At 41.9% G+C, this 19,049-nt stretch overlaps 1 protein-coding gene across 10 annotated transcripts in view; it reads left to right on the top strand.

The window, feature by feature from the left end:
* Positions 1-17,750, top strand: part of LRCH3 (leucine rich repeats and calponin homology domain containing 3) — a 61,675-nt gene extending 43,925 nt beyond the window's left edge. For 2 of the 10 annotated variants that reach the window (XM_082056765.1, XM_082056761.1), the window contains 8 exons: positions 1,323-1,403; positions 2,762-2,833; positions 3,732-3,780; positions 4,275-4,388; positions 5,040-5,158; positions 6,644-6,781; positions 8,486-8,563; positions 10,858-14,190. In XM_082056765.1, coding sequence (XP_081912891.1) covers positions 1,323-1,403; positions 2,762-2,833; positions 3,732-3,780; positions 4,275-4,388; positions 5,040-5,158; positions 6,644-6,781; positions 8,486-8,563; positions 10,858-11,058 — 852 coding nt within the window. In that variant the 3' untranslated portion in view covers positions 11,059-14,190. The other 8 variants (XM_082056768.1, XM_082056767.1, XM_082056770.1 and 5 more) reach the window with 6 other exon arrangements.
* The last annotated feature ends 1,299 nt before the right edge of the window (positions 17,751-19,049 follow it).

The raw sequence follows: 19,049 nt of genomic DNA, 5'->3' as shown, positions 1-19,049 counted from the left end.
ATAAGACAAAGATTAAAAAAGTATGAAGTCTAATACATACTTAAAAGCAAGCAAGCTTTCTTTTCTTTACTGCTTCCTTCTTCTGGTATTGTTAACTGCTTTAGCAAAAATTTTCTTAAAACCAAAATTTAAGTTGTGGATCTCCTTTTTTGAATCTTACATCATGTTTCCTGTGGCGGTCTTGTGTTTTATCACTAATTAAAATCGAAAATCACATTGCACAGGTTACTCTGTTTCCTTCTGTTCATAAACGATTTCAGGACAGTGTCTGAACTCACAAAACAACCACCTGTGCTTTCTCTGCCTGTTAACAGTTCAGTTCATGCGTTTCTTCTACATGGCTGTGATTTGAAGGGGAGTTTGGCTGTAGTACTTCATTGCACACTGGTGGGTTTCTGGTGTTGACCAGCAATAGCGAGACTAAAATGTCGCTGAAGAAATGTAATCACTGGCCTGTCAGAAAACATGCTGTATACCTTGGACTTTTACATTAGTCATATCCTGCTTCCCAGTCTCACAAGGGTAGTCGTGTTCGTTAAAATTGAGATTATTCCTCAAGATAGTATCAAGGCTTCAGACTTGACTAGTGATTTCAGCTTTGGTTGATTATGAATCTCATTTTTTTCCCAATTATCATCTTGTTTTTTCTCATACTGTCCCTTAGAAAGTGAGCACTGTAGAGGGGGGGAATAATCCAAACCATCCTTTATTTTCTCTCAGACTGCTTCTCAATTTCCATGTTGTGAAATACTTGATAAGCATCATGCAGCTGGTCTGACCTCTGCCTTTCATAACCTTTGTGTCATTGCTGCCTTGTGCTCCCCTCGTTGCTCTGTGTTTTCTTGTTGCAGTCTCAAACATGGCATGAGGACATTGTGTTACTGTTAGCGCGTGGGTCTCTGAAACTTTTTAAGTTAAGGCTTTTAGGCACCAGTTTGTTGTAAATAATAATGGTATGGGTAAAGCAAGCAGGACTTGAATTACGCTAACTTGCACCCTGGAGTTTTCTCTCAGACCGTTGGCATCCATTTGTGCGTTCAGATGTTTAATAATCAAATTCCCTTCCAAGATTGTGATTTGGTTGGTGCAGAGTTCTGTTTGGGCTCTGCTCTGGCAGTCCCCGCGTCTGCAGTTGTTTCTGGCGCGGGGAGGGCTCTCTGGCTCCGGCGCCAGACCTGGAGCCCACGTGCAGCGTGTGCAGTAGCGTGTCGTAAGTCTGAGTTGCAGCATCCTGCTTCCCTTTGTGTTGCAGCTGCCTTTTACAGTTGTTCTTTGCCTCACTTCTTCCTTCCTTCTCTTTCTTTCCTTGCTGCCCCTGACAGAATGGCTTTGAGCCTCTCTTTGTGTTTGAGATTGACAATAACACCAATACCATTAAAAGGAGGCCAGGGACTCGCAAACAGGTGAAGAGCATGCGGTGTGTTGCTGTTGTGATTGTCCTTCCCCGTGGTGTGTCCTGTTCCCCTTCCCTCTGCTGGGTGCGCGGATTGTGACAACTACTTGTTCGTCTGCCCCAAGGTTGTCTTGGTTTTTTTTCACACAGGAATGTTAATGTTCAAACAGTTACGTTAATGTTACAGACCACCTACTTGTGTGTTTTACTGTGCTCGCATACTAGCTAATGTTTTGCTTAAGTCAAGTGATATTTTGAAACTCTTTAAAACAACAATGGAAAAGAAACCCACAAGTTTTGCTCTGTGCTGCTATGGAGAAAGAGGCTGTCTTGAGAATCAACTGTTGGGTCTGCAGAGGGCCTGAAGTTGTTTGTGGTTAAGGCTTGCCCGAGTCTAACCTCTGCTTTTAGTCGTTCCTGGCTGTGCTGTTCTGAAGTCGCAGAATAGTTGCGAATCATTTAAAATACTAACACTCCCCAGTGTGGTGTTCGCATCTGTAGAGTTTCTAGGTGCTGTTTGATGTTCCTTTCCTGTGCTGAACTGCCACGTTGCTATTTGAAAGCTGTTTCAGAAAGTAGACATTCATTCTTGAGCCATTCAGCCCTCACACGTTAACGTTTTGGTCGTGCTTTCAGTAAGACACAGAATTTGGCCTTGTAGATCCACCTGTCGGTGACAGCATGGCACGCTGGAGCTGCCATTCTGGAAACATGAGAAGGTGTTTATTTGGTTGGCTTTGATATTGGTTATAATTGAATTTAGCGGCACTTTATTTGTGACAACGCTGTAAATATTCGCACTGACATCTTCCAGGAGAGCTGGATTCCACCCGCGGAATCTTATGACTTTGTGTGTAATTCACAAGGATCAGCATTAGGTGTTTGTGGCAGATGTAGAGTGTAGATGTGCGTTTCTCTGATTTTACAAACTTGATAGGAAAGTAACTTAGTAAAAATGCATAACATACTCAAAGTATTAAAAAGAAAGCTATTGATTTTGAATAGTCGCTCAGAATGAGCTGTTGTAGGATAACATTTCCTTTGGTCTGATGGCATAGGTGTTGCATTAAGTGTTAGTAAAGACGCCTTTACCTCAACTTATGGCTCTTAGTTCCGCTTTTGCTGTCGCTGTGTTGTATGTAAAAGACACATTGCACTTCCCAAGGTTATTAGCTAGAAAATTCAGGAGGATAGGAAGGCTTTAACTATAGTTCAGCAAGTATCTGTTGCCTGTTGGTTGTTTCTGAGGATGTGATTGTGATCACCTCTTCCTTTTTAACGTGTCTGCTGCATCCCACCTTTGTGCACGACCCGTCAGCCATTCGCTAACTCTGCTACTACCTTCTCTCTCTCTCTCTCTGCATTCAGTCCCTCTCAGGGGTGAATCAAGAAAGCTGTGCTGCTCCCCCGCCTAATGCCTCTGCCCTCAGTCCTGTCCAGGTATCTCTTGCTATTATCATTCACCAGTAAAGCCAACAAAAAACTCTTGGATCCAGACATCTGTTTTAACGGGTGTTCAGTTTCTAATCAGAAGTTCAGGTGGGATATGAATCCGATTTACCCGATGAAACTGTAGCAGATATTAGCTCAGCTTTAGGCTGTGTCTACAGGAGGCCTAAGCTGCCAAAACACAGTAATGAGTCCCTGCTCCGAGGGGTTCTTGGTTGTCTTTGATGTTACTTTTTATAGGCAAGATGATTTTTCTCTTGACCAAGTTGAGTTCATCAGAAGTAATTTTGTTGTATTCTTTATCAGCTTATTTTTATAATGAGTACAGACATCCTATATTTCTTTCTCTTCTGTTGAGACTTCTAAACTGAGTGCATTCATCACAATAAGTCATTCGTCTGTGTAAGCACTGTAATAAAACCACAGTGTGTTTCACTAGGGAGGGCGATGTTCAGTACCTAGCAGTTTTGTGTTAGCGAAGAGGTGTATCCTATTGGTGCTGCTGTAATGCAAGTTCTGCATGTTACTTAATTACCTGGTTTTCTGTGTCCCCTTTGCAAAAAATACTTTGAAAGTTTTCATTGGAAGGAAGAGTAAACGAAGATCTGTCATTGCACAGTCAGTACAGTTTCATCATCCTCTTTCCTCAGAGAAAAGCAATTGTGTCATTTCTGCAAAAAAAAGAATTTTGTCACCGTCTGCAGAGATGAGACTTGGGGAATAGCATACTCTGTTTTTTCACATTTCAGTTTGGGTTTGTTTGTTTGTTTGTTTGTTTTCTGAAACACATTTAGATAGATTGAGTCTTTTTTAAAACACAGCAAATTAAAATGTAGTCACAGCTTTTCCGGGTTAGGACCATTTATACTTTCTGCTTTTTTGTCCACAGAGTGATGACAGATCTACCATCTCTGCTGGCTCACCTACCACTCAGACAGGTAACAATGAAAGGAAGAAGAGTTTCTGAAAAATAAGATCAAAGTGCCTGCTCGCTTATTTGTACTATGAAGAGAAGGGAGCATATGTTCCCATCTCTGTGTGGCACTGCTGTGCATGTGAGAGTTTCCCCAGTTATTTGGGTCCCCTTAGAAACACAGGAGGGAAGAGCCAGCGGGGTGAGGCACGTCCTGAGGCAGAGCGCAGGCTCTGGCTGCTTTAGGCCTTCACACAGGCTTTGGCACACAGACGCGCTCAGCAACAGTCAGAACAGTTGTTGGAGTTGGTATGTGGAATGTGCTTTGCATGCAAGTGTCCTTGGAAGTGCCTTTTCCTGCCCCACGCTTTTATCATGCATGGCTCTAATTTATTTTGTCATTATTATATTGAAATTTTTGTTTTTTTCTTTTTAATTACCACATTGCTGAACCCATTTCCTATTTAACCATTTCCTTCTTCCTCCTTTCCTTTCCTGTGCCTTTCCATGTTTGTTTAGTCCACCTTTCCCCTCCATATCCTGGCCATGCAGCCCCGCCTTCCTATAGAAACCCTTCCCAGCGACCTGAGAGTTTCCTTTTCCGAGCAGCTGTCAGGGATGAAGCAAACAAAGGTAGGTTATAGAGCTTAGAAATCAGCTAGTTTTGCTACCTGATATGAACATCTGTATTACCTAGGTTTTGCACTGCTCTGTTACATCAAGTCGTTATCATCAAACTACTTTTAGAGTTCCGTTTGTAGACATAGGACATTAAATACTTTGTGAATAAGCAATTGTTTTATTTAGAGGTGTCACATATTCTTTTGTCATATTTGTGGAAATGTGGAGTTTTGTTCTTCTGGGTCTGTGCTTACACCTAAAAAGATACTGAGGAAATCCCACAACAGCTTTTGGCCTCTGATGAAGGCAGCCTGATATATTTTTGCATTGCACAGTAGCGCGTAACACAATTGCAATTTCTGTAGAAAGACTGAACTGTTTCAACATACTTCATCCAGTAAAACTTTTCCTCCTTTTGTGAATGATTATTAGCCAATACTAAGAACAGAATCTAAACAGAAAGGAGAATGTGTTATAGAACACCTTGTTTAGATCAGTAGGTCATTAGCTTGAGTAATAATCAAAAGAAAGAAGATTAGTGAAAAGGAATGTGCTGTGCCCATTCCAGAACCTTGTGTGTGCAGGTGTAGGTAGCACAGCGGTGAAGGACAATCAGCCAAACCGTGCTTAGTGATTTTTCTTTCCTTCGTGCTACTTTCTTAGTTGCTACTTCATCTTCTACCCGTGCCTTGTCTCCCGCTACTGATTCTGCAGACCCCAGAGCAAAACAAAACTCCAAACAGCGAGAGGAAGAGCTGGAGCTCATAGAGCAGCTACGTAAGGTAAGTGCAGCCCAGGCATCTTAGGAAATTCATTGCATCCTGCTAAATGTGTCCTTTTGTTGTAGACCGGTTTCACTGAACCAATATGGCGAACAGTTGACCCAAATTAAATGGCATCGTACAGTCTGAGTGTTTCTTTCCGATGGTGCAGTGGTGTTCACTTTGGGTTTTGTGGTGGACAAAGTCAGCTTTAAATTTTGTAATATGTACAGTGCTGACTCCTGCTTCCGAGTGTCCAGTGATAGCTGCTTTTAAAATAAACATGCTTTTTTCTTCCTTATCAGTCTTCACACTTTTAAGGAACTCCCTCTTTACTCTCTTCTTTTTAATATTTTTTTAAAAGCTCCTCTTTACTGTAAATCCCATAGATTGGAATGCAGAGACTACCGCCAGTTGTGGTGACAGCACAGCTTCCTTGTGTGCTCTGCATCCATCTCTCAATTCTTGTCTTATCCTTAGTTAAGTGCAGAGCATCTGAGGTACAAATATTCCTTATGGTTGTGTTATCTGCCCGTTCAGGGCCCCCACGCTCCTGGTTTGTGCCCAGGTACAGTGACAATACACGTGACTATTGAAAATGTCACATGGCATTAAGGTTCTGTTCTGCTTGGCCCCAGACTTGTTTCTGGAGAGCATGAAGGGATTTCTCGTGGTGCTCGAATTAATTGTTTGGGCTTCCTCGAGACATAAGAATTCCTACTTGTTAAAGCTGATTTTAAAAGTCATAAGCATCCCAGATGCACAGAGACATTTGTAAATTTTAAAGTAAGGACAATCTGCTTTCCTTAAAAGGAGAAAGTTATCTTAAATAAAATAAAATAAAATAAAACTTGGTGCTGTTTGCGGAGCCTCTCCTGTTATCTCAAGATGTTTGCATGTAGTCTGTCTCTTGTTCTGCTTCCCAAGTAAGCTTAGTTTTGTGGGGATTTTTAATACTTGAAAAAAATTCAGATACATCATAACAACTTGGTGAAGTTCACACAGCATTTGAAATAAGATTAAAAGCCTGAATTGAAATATTATTCATTTCCTTACACAAATGCTAACTACCTTATTTGTTTAAAACTATTTATGCCAAGTAGTTTGGGTTTTTCTTTGCAGGGAAAAATGTTGTCATGACTCTTGGTGACTATGTTGTCCTCCAACACACAAGGCAATTATTTTCACTTCCATTGGCAGAACCCTTCTCTGAGGATATGTAGGATTAGGAATACTGTTCTTAGATCCCGATTTCCATTATTTGTTAGTAGTGGTTGTATTAGTCCTCTGTGCTGTACAAGGAATGGTTCAGATGGTGGTGAGCTCTGGGCCACAGTGCACAGAGCCCTCCTTGGTGTTACTCAGAAAGCTGTTCAGAAGTGTCACAAGGATGGACAGAGAGTTGCGACGGAAGCACTTCTGCCTCTTATAAAATGTTCTACAGAGTAAAACAGTTGGAGGAAACCAGCTCTTACGTTTCATGTGTCCGTGTTCATTTTTGTACAGAATATAGAATCACGGTTGAAGGTGTCGTTGCCCAGTGATCTCGGAGCAGCTCTCACCGATGGGGTTGTGCTGTGCCATTTAGCTAATCATGTGCGTCCCCGGTCTGTTCCCAGCATTCACGTCCCCTCACCTGCTGTTGTAAGTATATAATAATGATAGTATTTTGTAGGTGTCCAAAATAACATCCAACAAAGTTCTGTAATCCAGACAAATGCTAAGTTCAGCATTCTCTTCTGTGAATGTACCTGACAAAAAATAACTATCTGTTCTGTCTAAAAGAGGTCTATAGCTTCTTTAAAAGAAATTATATTTGGGGTTGTTTCATTTAAATGAAGTTACTTCTAACACTTTGTAAGGAAACATTAACGTTTTCAAGTCCTCTCTATGTTAACTTGAAAACTCGTGAAATAAGAGACGGTTCAGCATGAAGACAGAAACAGGATATTTCAAAAGGTCTGAGAAGTTCAGGAAAACAGGTAGTGGGAAAATACAACACTCTCTACAGTGTCTAGGATCCCAGTACGCAAGACAGTGAAAACAGGCAGAGAAGCCAAGTGGATATCTGCATCCACTTCACAGCAGCACAAATTCCTCTGCTTAGGAAATTCAGGTGAGCACATTCAGGCTCCTTGGAGAAGAGCATCTCCTGGAACAAAACAAATCCAGTCATACCTTTGTGATAACAGGAGAAAAAGTGGTGTGTCTGGGGACTGTTGGGAGCAAGGAAGGAAGTGCACAGGAAAAGTCTGAAAATTTCTGAAGTTTCTCTTACCCTGGCTAACTGCAGTGTGTCTGGAAAGAAATGGAGGTGATATATTTCTGGGAGCATTATTGTGTATCATATAGGGAAAGCACAGAATTAGAGAAGGGTCAAGAACTGTGAAATAACCACAGATTATATACTTAATCTGTATTTCTGGAAGCCAGAACGTTCAGTGAAAATATTTTTGTTCAGCTACTTAAAAGTAGTATGGAGAGGCAGATAGCTTGTTATGCACCTTTAAATTGTATGAAGAAGGAGAAAGAACTGAGGATTGTTCCTGGGGGAAGTTGTTGTAACATGCATGTTGTGTTGGTTTTTCCTGATTTTTGGAGTCAGTCTTTGGTTGGATCTTGCACTGGCACTTGCAGGGCTGCCAACTGTACCATCGTGGTTCCTCACTCTTGGACTTAATGTGATAAGCAGATGTCTTCATTATTTTGAGAACGATTGAACTGGTGACGCCAACATTTTAGGCAGATTGTGGAATCATTAAGAGAAAAGACATACGGCTGCTGTTCACAAGACTTGCGTCATTGAGGGCATCTTCTCAGTGGCCCGGTTTGATGTGCTGTTGAATATTCTGTGTTAGGAATTAAATCATGGCTTTGTCATATAAATCCCAAGGAAGAGGCGGCCTTTAGCCGCATGGCTTCAGGAGCAGAAGAGGCGTCATGTCGTTCCTCGGTCACAATGTGATCTTTGTGTTCCCTTCGGGAGAAAGAAGTCAGCACTACTCTTTAACCAGCTTTCGTACTTATCATACTGGAGTCACTAAAAGTGTTAACCAGTTTTATATAACACCTTGTATATAACTATTGCGGTTTAGAATTGTCTTTCATAAAAACCATCCGGCATTCATAAATTAGCTTTTTATAAAATAGCTTTGAAATTTGGACTTGTTTTTCCTAAAGAAAAGCAAACTACAATAGAGCCTGCTTTGAATTAGACAAGCTTATGTCAGTGCATTGTGTTCTTGGCAAAGAGATTTACTAAGAGTTTTATTTAAATAAAAAACCAAGATAACTTAGAATCCTGCCAGTTAAGAACACTCTATTCTTGCCTCCTTTACTTCTTTGCAGCCTAAACTTACAATGGCAAAATGCAGACGAAACGTGGAGAATTTCTTGGAAGCTTGCAGAAGGATTGGGGTGCCTCAGGTACGTATTTCTACTACCCTCATGTGTTTCAGGTGCCGTTTTCATGATGCTTCAGTAAAGAAAACCTTCTTTGAAAGATATGATGAAAACAAAATGATTACATGTTTAGAAGGTTCAGGTATAAGCTGTGTCTTGCAGTATAGATCAGATTTATCTGGTATTGTCTTCCAGAGCAAAAATTAGTCAGATATAGTTTATTAGAGGTCTGATTCACTTACTGCTGTGCCTCAAATTCATAATAACTAATGCAGTTTGAGTCTGTCTTTAAAATTGTAAGGTATTTCTATAAAAACAATTACATTTTCTCAAGATTAGTTATTTGACAGCTTAAAAGTGGGATAAAATTCAGATTGTTTTGCATCTATTATTTTTATCCCAAAGCTTTTCATGTTCCTTCAGAATAATTCTCTTATGTGAATGTTTTTACTATCTTACCAACAAATCCCAGTATTATTGGCCGTTCTCTGATGGCGGCTCTTTTTGCATAGAACCTAATTCTTTTGTTAAGTACCAGTGGTAGAAGTCTATCTTCTGGTATTCCTTGTCCCCTTCTGAAACTTGGAAGGTGGGAAACTAGGAGGTGGGAACATATAAAACAGTCCATCTGAGTCCACTTACCCTGTTTTATGCTGTCCTGTTCTTTCCACTTTGTCTTATTCAGTAGCTGTCTCAGTACAAATAATTTTGATACATCGTGTTTTTCTTAATTTTTCTTCTAGTCCATTAGTTGATTTGTTTTCTTATACTGCTAAGCATTAGCATTTCTGCTGTTTTCTTTCTTTTGTATTGTGAAAGAGAAAAGTAGACCCAGTGACTCACTTCCCAGCTATTCCTAAAAGCGAAGTGCTGGAGTTAGTCAAGCAGTATTTTCTGGTGTTTTCAGACAGCTTCACTTGCAGGCACTTGAGCCATTGGGATTTATTTTAGCATATTTATTGAGCTGCCTGGCAATTTCACATGGCTCCGTGGTGAATTGCATTGGAACGTAGCAGGGAGTTATAAGTCATCATTACTACTTTGAGATCCTGCACTGGTTTTGTCCCCTAAGAAACTTCAGACTTTTACTCCCAACAGAGCTGCATGATGTAAATTTGTGCGGGACAAAACTGTTCAATTCCGTCCCAGCTTCTCTATTTATAACTCCCTCAGATAAGAAGGTGTAGTTTTTGTGGGACTGCAGTACAGAGCAGAATGCTGAAATGACCCACATTTAAAAACAAACATAGAAAAGCCACTCAAGAAAATGTCCCCTGCAGAGCCAGTCTGCTACATCTTCTACTGTCCGGAACCCTCCTGTGTTTCTCATATTTCTTGCTTTAATGTGAAAGGGTTCAAGGAGTGTGTCTCCAGGGAAACGTACTGAAATACCCCCACCTGAACTCTAAAGTTGCTCTCACATGTCTACATTACATATCTGCTGAGATATGCATGTGAGATATCTCTCTGCAAGAATGGTGTGGCAGCCTAGTATATTTTTCCTGAAAAGATGCCTGCAGGTATTTCCTTTCATTTAAATTCTAATTACAAAAATGAAAGGTATTACCTTTCATTTAAATTCTAATTACAAAAATGAAAGGCTTTCTGAAGGTCTGGATCTATGTGGAAATACCTTCTAAGAAGGAGGCTGCTGTTAGCAAATGCCGAGTACAGGCACCACGGTGGAGCAGCCGTTTCTGTAGCGCTTCGCTAGTTAAAGCCCTTGCATCAAAAGAAACCAACGGTTGAGCAGATTGATACGTGCGTATAGATTACAGTGATTTACAGCAGTTACCTGTGTGAAAGGGAGGGAAAAGATACGCAGTGGCTATAGTACAGAACACTTGAACTCAGTAATACATACTTCTGCACGATCCTACATTTGAGCATCAGTTACACATAAATAATCCCTGTCCTACTGTTTCTATTAACCAAGATACATGTGGGGACTCTACTTTGAGTATTCGGTGCCAGCAGCATCCCAGAAACCTGTAGCCTTCATTTCCCCTGGAGAAAAATGGTTTTCACTGAGGTGTGTGTAAACTGCTGTGTTCTCAACAACAAAGGTTGTTATGTGTTTAAGCTGTACAGGTGGCAGGCACCTCACTGAACGCTCGATATTTGCATTAAGTGAGTTCTTTGCAATGGGGGTCTCACAGATTCCCTTGTGAGAATGAACCAGCTGTGGTGAGCTTCTGGAACATGTAGGTTATATCTGAGATGTCTGATGACTGACTGCTTCGTGGATGTTGCTATGGCTAACTGACTGACCATTTTTTTCTGTCTGTTTTCCCTTCCTGCTCACACACTCTGGACAGGACAATCTTTGTTCCCCTTCTGACATTCTTCAGCTAAACCTCAGCGTTAAAAGAACAGTTGAGACTCTTCTTTCCCTGGGGACAGATTCAGAAGAATCCAGTCTTGTCTCCCTTTCCATTCAGCTCTGGGGCTTTGTGGTGTTTTACTGTACTCTAATGCTAACGCTCTGTATGTTCTATCGCTGGGTCTTTTTCCTCTAGCTAAGGAGACTGGTGCTGCTTCCTCCCTCCACCACCGCGGTGCTTGGGAATGGATTTTGGTTTTTGTCAAAACTGTGTGTATGAAGTGCTTTCCTTCCCACTGATGGGATTCAGGTGACAAGTACGATATGTGAACACATTGGTGCACCCACACAGCCATCTGTGACATAATTCACATGTGTATTTGCTGTATGATGTTTAGCAGATATAATGCTTTTGCAAGGGAGGAGGTGTTGACCGTGGGCAAGAGCAAGGGACTGAGGTCAGGACATGTGGGTGCATCCTATAGTCTGTGATGAGTGATGTAGTACTGGGGAAACTGCGGTGTCAGTTTGTGCCTCAGTTTCCCCATCTCTACAGTGGGAATTGCATCCACTTGGGTAAATTGCTTGAGGATTATCTGATGAAAAATGTTAAAGAATGCCAAGTGTTTTTTTTTTCAATGGCGGTGTTCTTGATGAGATCTTACAGTCTTAGGAGACATGGTCTGGTAAGATTTGTGCATAGGCCTTTGTAACTGGTGGTTGGGTTTTTATTTTCTTACCCCTAGTCCCTTATCCTGCTTCTGAGAGCATTTGTTTTCGCAAATACGTAAACCGATGTATTACTGTGAGTCAAAAATACCTGTCAGTGAATGCAGAGCTACTTACACTTCACAACAGCTCAAGCAGAGAGTTTTCAGATCTATTGAGCTCTTCAGCAGCTTTGAGAGAAGTTTCTAGCACAAAAGGAACGAAATCTTTAAGATTCTACCAGATGCCACGGAACATCATAGCATTTTACTGTGCTCTGGATAAAACTTAAAAACTCCTTGGGTTGCCACTTGATTGTGGGTGCCCAAGCCCGTGCTTGTTCCGTGCTTATTCCCTTCTTCCTTTTATCCTGTCACTTTTCTAGAAACCTTTGTCACACACAACTGCAGAAATGTAAGTCCCGGCTGCACGGTGGCTCTGCAGTGTTTTACAGAACTCAGGTAGCCTTCCGTAAAGCTTCCCAGCTTTTCCCTCCCCAGGAAGAGCATCCTGGTGCTTTAATGCTTTAATGTCTCAGGGACACCTCGGAAATTCAGGGCGCTCCCCATGCGATGTGACCATGTCTCCTCAGAGTGTAGGTTAATTCAGGGAACTCTGCTCAGAGACCCCTGACAGGTAAGTGTTAAGTAAAATAGCTGTTCCAAATGTGTTTTCAATAAATTTCTTGTTGTATATGAAAAATACAGTAAATGGCTTGTAAGCCCAGTTTTAAGTGGTGTTAGAATGCCGGTGTTAACCTGGCAACGACTCTGAAGCACAGTTTAAGATACACAGGAGTTTAGTTGCAAACGTGGTTGCTACCAGTAAAAATGTGTTACGTGTACATGGATCTCACAAGCTTTTTGTAATAGAATGTGAGTATTTAACAAAGGAGCAAGTAGAGGGGTTGGTGCCCTTTTTCCAAATAACACCAAGTGTTCTGTCCAAGCAAAACATTTTTGAGGAAAGAAGGGACCTTTGACAGGGGGAGATTGTTTTATTTTTAAATAAGCTATTTTTGCACTGCTTACTGGTATGAACTAAAATTAATTCGGTTCCAATGTTTCTTAACTTCTTCTAATGAACACTGTGATAAAAGCTGCAAGGGGTTTTACACTAACAGTGCCTTCCAGTTTTTAAATCTTGTTTGTCATGACCGTCTGTGGTATGGAGTCATTCCAAAGCTTTTCCCCTTATCTCTTTGCATACATAAGAAAAAAAAGATAAGCTATATTTGCTCAAGTTTACAAGTATTTTCTCAAAAAGCACACTTTTTTCAAAATAACATAAATTTGCTGGAAGAAAAATGTATTTCAACCTGATCATATGGCTTACTGTGAGAATTCCAGGCTGGGTTCATGGGTGTGCTCTGAGCCTTGTGGGAAGAGCATTGGCTGCCACTGTTTATGCTGAGATACTTCTTTAGCATCAAAAACCAGTAAAGATTCAATTACAGAAAAGGGCAGGTTGCTGTGGAAATAATCTGTGAAAAATAATTTCTGTAGCTCTATAGGAAGGACAGACTTTGTTTATTCTACAAATACAGAGAACTGTCAGACATGTATCCTGAGTGTTTTGGGGTGAGGATGGTCAGGATGTGCCAAGGACTTATATAGGATGAGGCTTTAAATCCGTCTTAGACTGAGAATAGCACAATTATTATTAATAAACACTTTGAAACCTCTTTTTGCATTTTGCGTATTACTCTTATTCCTTGGAATGGTTTTGGAGGTAACCTGCTAAGCGGGTACTTCTGCAAGACAAATCAGTGATAGTGACTCACACATAACATAGGATGGATATTTGCCTATATATACACTGTTGATTTCTCATTGCCTTGAACAGGAGGAAGTGGCATTTTCTACATTTACGATCAGGGTTATTTCAGTCATACATAAAAGCAAGTCTCTTTTTTTTCTTCCATAAAGCAACCTGTGCTTTCTACTTTTTTGTGCCTTCCAATAACTGTTTGTAACGGCAGCGATCAGCACCTACAGACAGACAGGAGGACTCGAGACGGACAGTGGGTCTCCTGAGATAAGAATTGCTTTTAAATGTGACATTTTCTCTCAGACCCATTGCACGGTGTTTGGGTAGCACACACCAGTGTTTCCTTCTCCGCTTTACGGCAGGTTTTTCCTCACAGTTGATAGCTAAACAGGCTTGTTAGACAAGGATTCCCCCAAGAAGGCAGTTGTGTTTTAGAAAGGAGGCCGCGGGTCCTTCCCTACTCCACGTTGTAGCAGGTTCATCATGTTGAAGCAAAGATTTCCGCCCCTCCTTAAGCTCATCTACTTTTGGTTTCATAAACTGCTGCCATTTCAGTGTGGGCAGAGCTAGAGGACAATGTACTATTCCCCACTTCTCCCACAATCCTTGTTTAAATTCTTATTTGTATGATTTTATAATAAAGAAGCACAAGGATCACCCCGGGGCCTCCTCCTTTGAGAAGTCATGTTCATGGTTCTGAAGTCACAAGCAGGAATTTCAGTTGGTACCTCTGTGTGTGTGTGCTGGCTCTCCATAACATTTCATATTTCAGTCACCTTTTGCTTAATTTTTTTTTCTTTTTTTTTCAGTTGAGTGTTTTTCATCCATTTTGTTTTTGTCTTTGTTTTGTTCCCCATTCAGGAGCAATTATGTTTGCCTCTCCATATTTTAGAAGAGAAGGGTTTGACACAGGTAGCTGTGACTGTCCAGGCGCTCCTGGAGCTGGCGCCCCCAAAGCAGCAGCAACTTCACCACTTGTCTGCTGTGTAAAGACCTGCGGGACCTTTTGGGTTACCTTGGCTAAGCAGAAGGACGTGAAGACTTTACTGCCCATGCAGTGCATCCAAACACACAGAGCTCTGTTCTAAGGAAAGGAGTTTCCGTGATTCCTGACAGGAATGTATTACTTCATTTCTCCATTTTTTTTGGAGATCGCAACAGTTTCCAATAACATTTTTATTATCAATATTTTTGCCCCTTATTAAAAATAGAGTTCGCTGGGAAGGGGGCAGAGAGTTCCCGCAGCTGGTTGTTGGAGCCAGCTGTAGGAACTCGCCTTGTAGACTGAAAACATGGGTGTAGAGTTTGGAAAGCGATTCCTGGGGGAATTAGTTTGTTTAAATTAAGAAAAAAGCATGTTGGTGCAGTGGGCACATGGGGAATGAAATGTCTTTCTTTCCCTGCAGGGTTTGAAGAGAGGGAATTTCTTTGCCTCCAAAGAACAACAGCTCTTTCTATTATATATATATATATATATATATATATAAAAAAAAAATGCAACACACAATCTTAACCTGCAGTGTTTGATAACAGGGTCCAACCTCCCACAACTGTAGCTTGTGTTGGCATGTCCTCATTACCTACAATTTGAAGGGTAAAAAAAAAAAAAAGGATTAATTTTTTTCCTAAGGGAAAAAATACTCTATGTTTTCACTGCAAGAAACATCTTAGTAAAAGATACTAAAGCAGAAGTGTTCAAATTGTATTAATCACATTAACTTTCTTGCGGGGTTCACTTTCTGTTTGGGTTTCAGCGTGTCTTTGTCTGAAAATGTGTCCCCATCAGTGGAGGGGGCTCTCCTGCCCCCTCTCCTCCCCTTCTGGGCACACAGGGACGTGTTTCATGACTCAGTAGTTTTGGCCAGTGATGCCCGAATGTCATAAGGAGCCACGTATGTGTTTTCACTGCGGTGTAAAGAATTACAGCCTGCCGTGATAATCATTAGAAACCCATTTAAAACAGCAATATTTATTAGGGGCTGAAGCATCCCGTGCACACAGTGGTGAATGTCCCAGCCACTGAGAAACTTAGCATTTTAAGCACAAAATTTCTGAATTTCCACAGGTGGGCTGTATGTTGCCAAAGCAGCGATCTGCTGCACAAGGGTTTAACAAGGCTTTAATAAATAAAGCCTTTTATTATTTAGAGATGCACTGATTTTACAGAACTACCATTGCTTCCTTCCTCTTAAAGTAAAAATGGGAATTCAATATACAGGAGCAGGAGAGGCAGATTTTGCTGGAAAGATTATCTGAAAAACACAGATCAGCTCTGTGTGCTCTGGTCCTGGTGACAAGGATGAGCTCACAAGCAGATCAATTACAGTAACTATTTCTTCTCCCCAAACAGACGTTGCAAAATCCATTTCTCCACCCGTGGAGTTCCTTTGTTAGGTTTTGCCCAATTTAAAGCATCCCACAACATGATGCTACTAATACATGGTGCACGGGGTCTGAGACCAACTTTGAGCATCGGAGATGTTCCATCCGGGGGGTATTTGAGGCAGAATACACCAAGAGGATTTCACGGGGATAAAGGAAAGAGAAGAAATGGGAACAGGTTAGCTAAAAGTCATTTTTGCAGAAGTAAACCTGCTGTGGGAACAGTGGCTTTAGCTGGATTTTTTTCCCTTTTTGATTTGCAGTTTTGTTTCTGCCCCCTTTTGCTTCATATATTTCTTCCAAGGCCCATCGTGGTGACTGTTGAATCCCTTATTTCACGTGATTATTCCAGTTGTTTCTTATTGCCACCGGCTGATCATGTTCCAAGTGGAGAAGATCGCCTGAGGGGTATTTAAAACCACACAGCTGAAATGTTTTCACGCTGGGGAAGTGCCGAGCCCTGCAAGGAATGAAAATGCCGCTAACTTGCAAAACCCAGAGGAAGAGATCAGCTCCACACAGATGTGCCTTCCCCCTTAAGTAGGTCTTGTGTTTCACTTAATTTCGCTTGCAAGTTGGATTACGTTGAAGTGTGTGAAGTCTCTGCTGCAGTTTGCTGAGTGGAAGATGCTGCCGCTCGCAAGGAAACGGTACAAACCACAAATGTTTCCTGCGTGTTTGTCGCTGCACGTAATTTGAAAGAGGGGGGCACTGACTTCATCTGAGTTTTCAACGTGAGGTTGCTTGTATCGTTACAGGGGCATGTTCACTATTTAATAGCACACCCTTCGTGGACTATTTAAATATTCCTGTTTTAAGAAAGCCGTTCCCTCTGTGGAGCGGTGAGGGGGTGATGTTTGCTCCAGCACTTAGCAAAACCAAAACCTAACAGTATTCAGGTTGGTGCAGGTTTGACGGTTCATTAATATGGTTTTTAGGAGATAGTAGGGTGGGGATTTGAGCCTAAACTGCAGGAAATGGCCGTTTCCTATTGTGCCTGGTGACCGCGGCCGCTCTCGGGTCCGCAGGTGGGGAGCGATGGCCCATGGCCGGCAGGTGACGTGTCCCCAGTGTCACTCCTTTTGTTCTGAGTGAGTGTTCACTCTGGCAGTTTCACTGTGTGCGATCGTGTTAGCTCGGCGTTTATCATCCTGTGTTTTCACGCTGGCAAACGCTACGTCTTGACCAGAGGCTTAGGGCAAAAATCCAAACCTAAAGTTTTATCACACGGTTTATTTAATGTATTAACCAAAACCAACTTCAGTTCCCTTTTGCAAAATGGGTTGGGATTTTTCAGTGTATTTATGTGCAATTTTTTTTGTATCCCATGCAAAGAATATTTTAAAGAAAGCGTGTATAAAGTTCTACTTTGTGTGTTAAAGCAAAGAGGCGATTGTCTTTCCTCTCTGAGGCATTTACATGGGAGGAACCCACCTGTGCGGTGTCACTGTCCTTCCAACCCCCCGTGGGCTCCGCAGGGTCACACGTGTGAGCTCGAGCAGACCAGCGGCATTTTGGGGGCAAAACTGCCAAGTTTGGGTCTTCCCCCTTGCGAAGGGGGAGGCGACCTGCTTAAAATGAATCAGAGCCGACTTGTTGCAGCGCCGAGAGCACCTCTGCTGTTCTCGGCAGCGACACGATGGCAAATGGTGTTTTGATCCTTTCATGACTATAAACGGTTCTTTGAAAAACACGTTTTAGAAACAGAGGACTTTTAAGGGGAATTTGGACATCTACAAAAATTCTTTTGTATAGATATTGTGATGTTTTACAAAGCGATCTAATTTTGTTATTTCTGAAAACAGTGTAAACGTGTAATTAATAGAGTAAAGGATTTTAAAGCTTCATCCCATGCTGTATGTCTGTAAATACATTCCATAAGTCTGTTACATATAAATGTGTCTGGATATTATTGTATACTTTATTTTAAATTGCCTGTATTCTGCCAGTAGTGTGAACTTCTAGCACATTGATAATATAAAAGGAAACCATGGGTAATTTGAAATAAAGTTTTAAAGCTTGTATGAATCACGGAGTTCCTCCTGCTGCTTTTCTGTTGCATCAATGAACCGTGTTTGTTCCCCATCCCCATCATCACAGCTGGCAGTTAACAGACCTGGTTTGTTTCTTCAGTTTTCATAGTAAAATTCCAGCATTTTTATGCACATTTTGCAGCCACATCAGAAACTTTTCTTGGGGATATTTTTAACCTTCCCCAGACGCCGAGATGCAGCGATATTGTACAGAATCCTTCGCTCCTTCCTCCTCACCCCCTGTCTTTTTTTCCCCTTACCAAACTAACAGGCACCTGCCAGGACTGGTGCTTCTCACCCTTCTTGTCTTGGTTTTATCCCCTCTTGGGTTTGATCTGTAAAACTTGCACCCCCCACCTTGCTGCAATAGCAAACCCTGTTCTACTGTTGGGTTGTTTTGGGGGTGTTGTTTGTTTGGTTGTTTTTGTAGAGTTAAATTTTATTCTCTCCTTGAAAAGCAAGCAGCGCCCAGCCAAGCCATCTTTCGGATTTCAGTTGTTTGGTTGTATTACTAATGTCTGCCTCAACTTTGGTATAAACACGGACATCTCCTGCCCAGCCATTCTATCCTGCTTTTTCCTTAGCTCGAAATGTCTGAAGAGTTTATGATCAAACTTAATTCCTTCCACCCAAACAGGTCACCTGCTAACACCCACCACATATGGAAAATACTAGTCCTAAATGAAATGTGCCAAGTCAGCGGCGCATGAAGAAGAGTTAAAACTAGGAACAGAGCTCCCGCGTTTGCTTGGTCCTGGCTCAGCTCCTGCCAGCGTCGGGCTGGGGCGATCCCATTCTAATCACCATGGGGAGACCACGAAAGGGAGCGAGTGTGTTCACAGCTTTGGTTCCAGCGCTGCAGTGGGAGCTTGTTCTGGTTTCCAGTAAGCGGCGGTGCTCCGCGGTAACGCCGATGGCTCTAACGCAAGCCTGTCTGGAGTGTCTGAAATTGAAGTGCTCCCTTGACAATCAGCTCTGCCTGGCAGTTCAGAGGGAGTTCTGAGCCAAAGGTTTTCTGCTCGAGATTTCAGTCATCTCACTTCAACTTTAGAGCTTTTGGCACATTTCAGCTGGGACACGAGGATGTTTGGATGGGGCTGGTCACAAAGAGCCCGGCAGACTTTGCATGGGGGAGTCAAACCAGCCAGCTCAACCGCAGGGCTAATTTTGCTTTGTGCACAGACCTACGTGTGACTGACAGTCGTGTCAGGAGAGAGGGCTCCCCTCTTGGTTAAAAACCAGCATTCTGCCCCCAGTAGCTTCGCTCCCTGCCCGCACCCCATCTCGCTGCGCA

The sequence above is a fragment of the Streptopelia decaocto genome, assembly GCF_964273445.1.
Source record: "Streptopelia decaocto genome assembly, chromosome: 6".
NCBI lineage: Eukaryota > Metazoa > Chordata > Aves > Columbiformes > Columbidae > Streptopelia > Streptopelia decaocto.
This window is presented reverse-complemented; position numbering and strand designations above follow the sequence as displayed.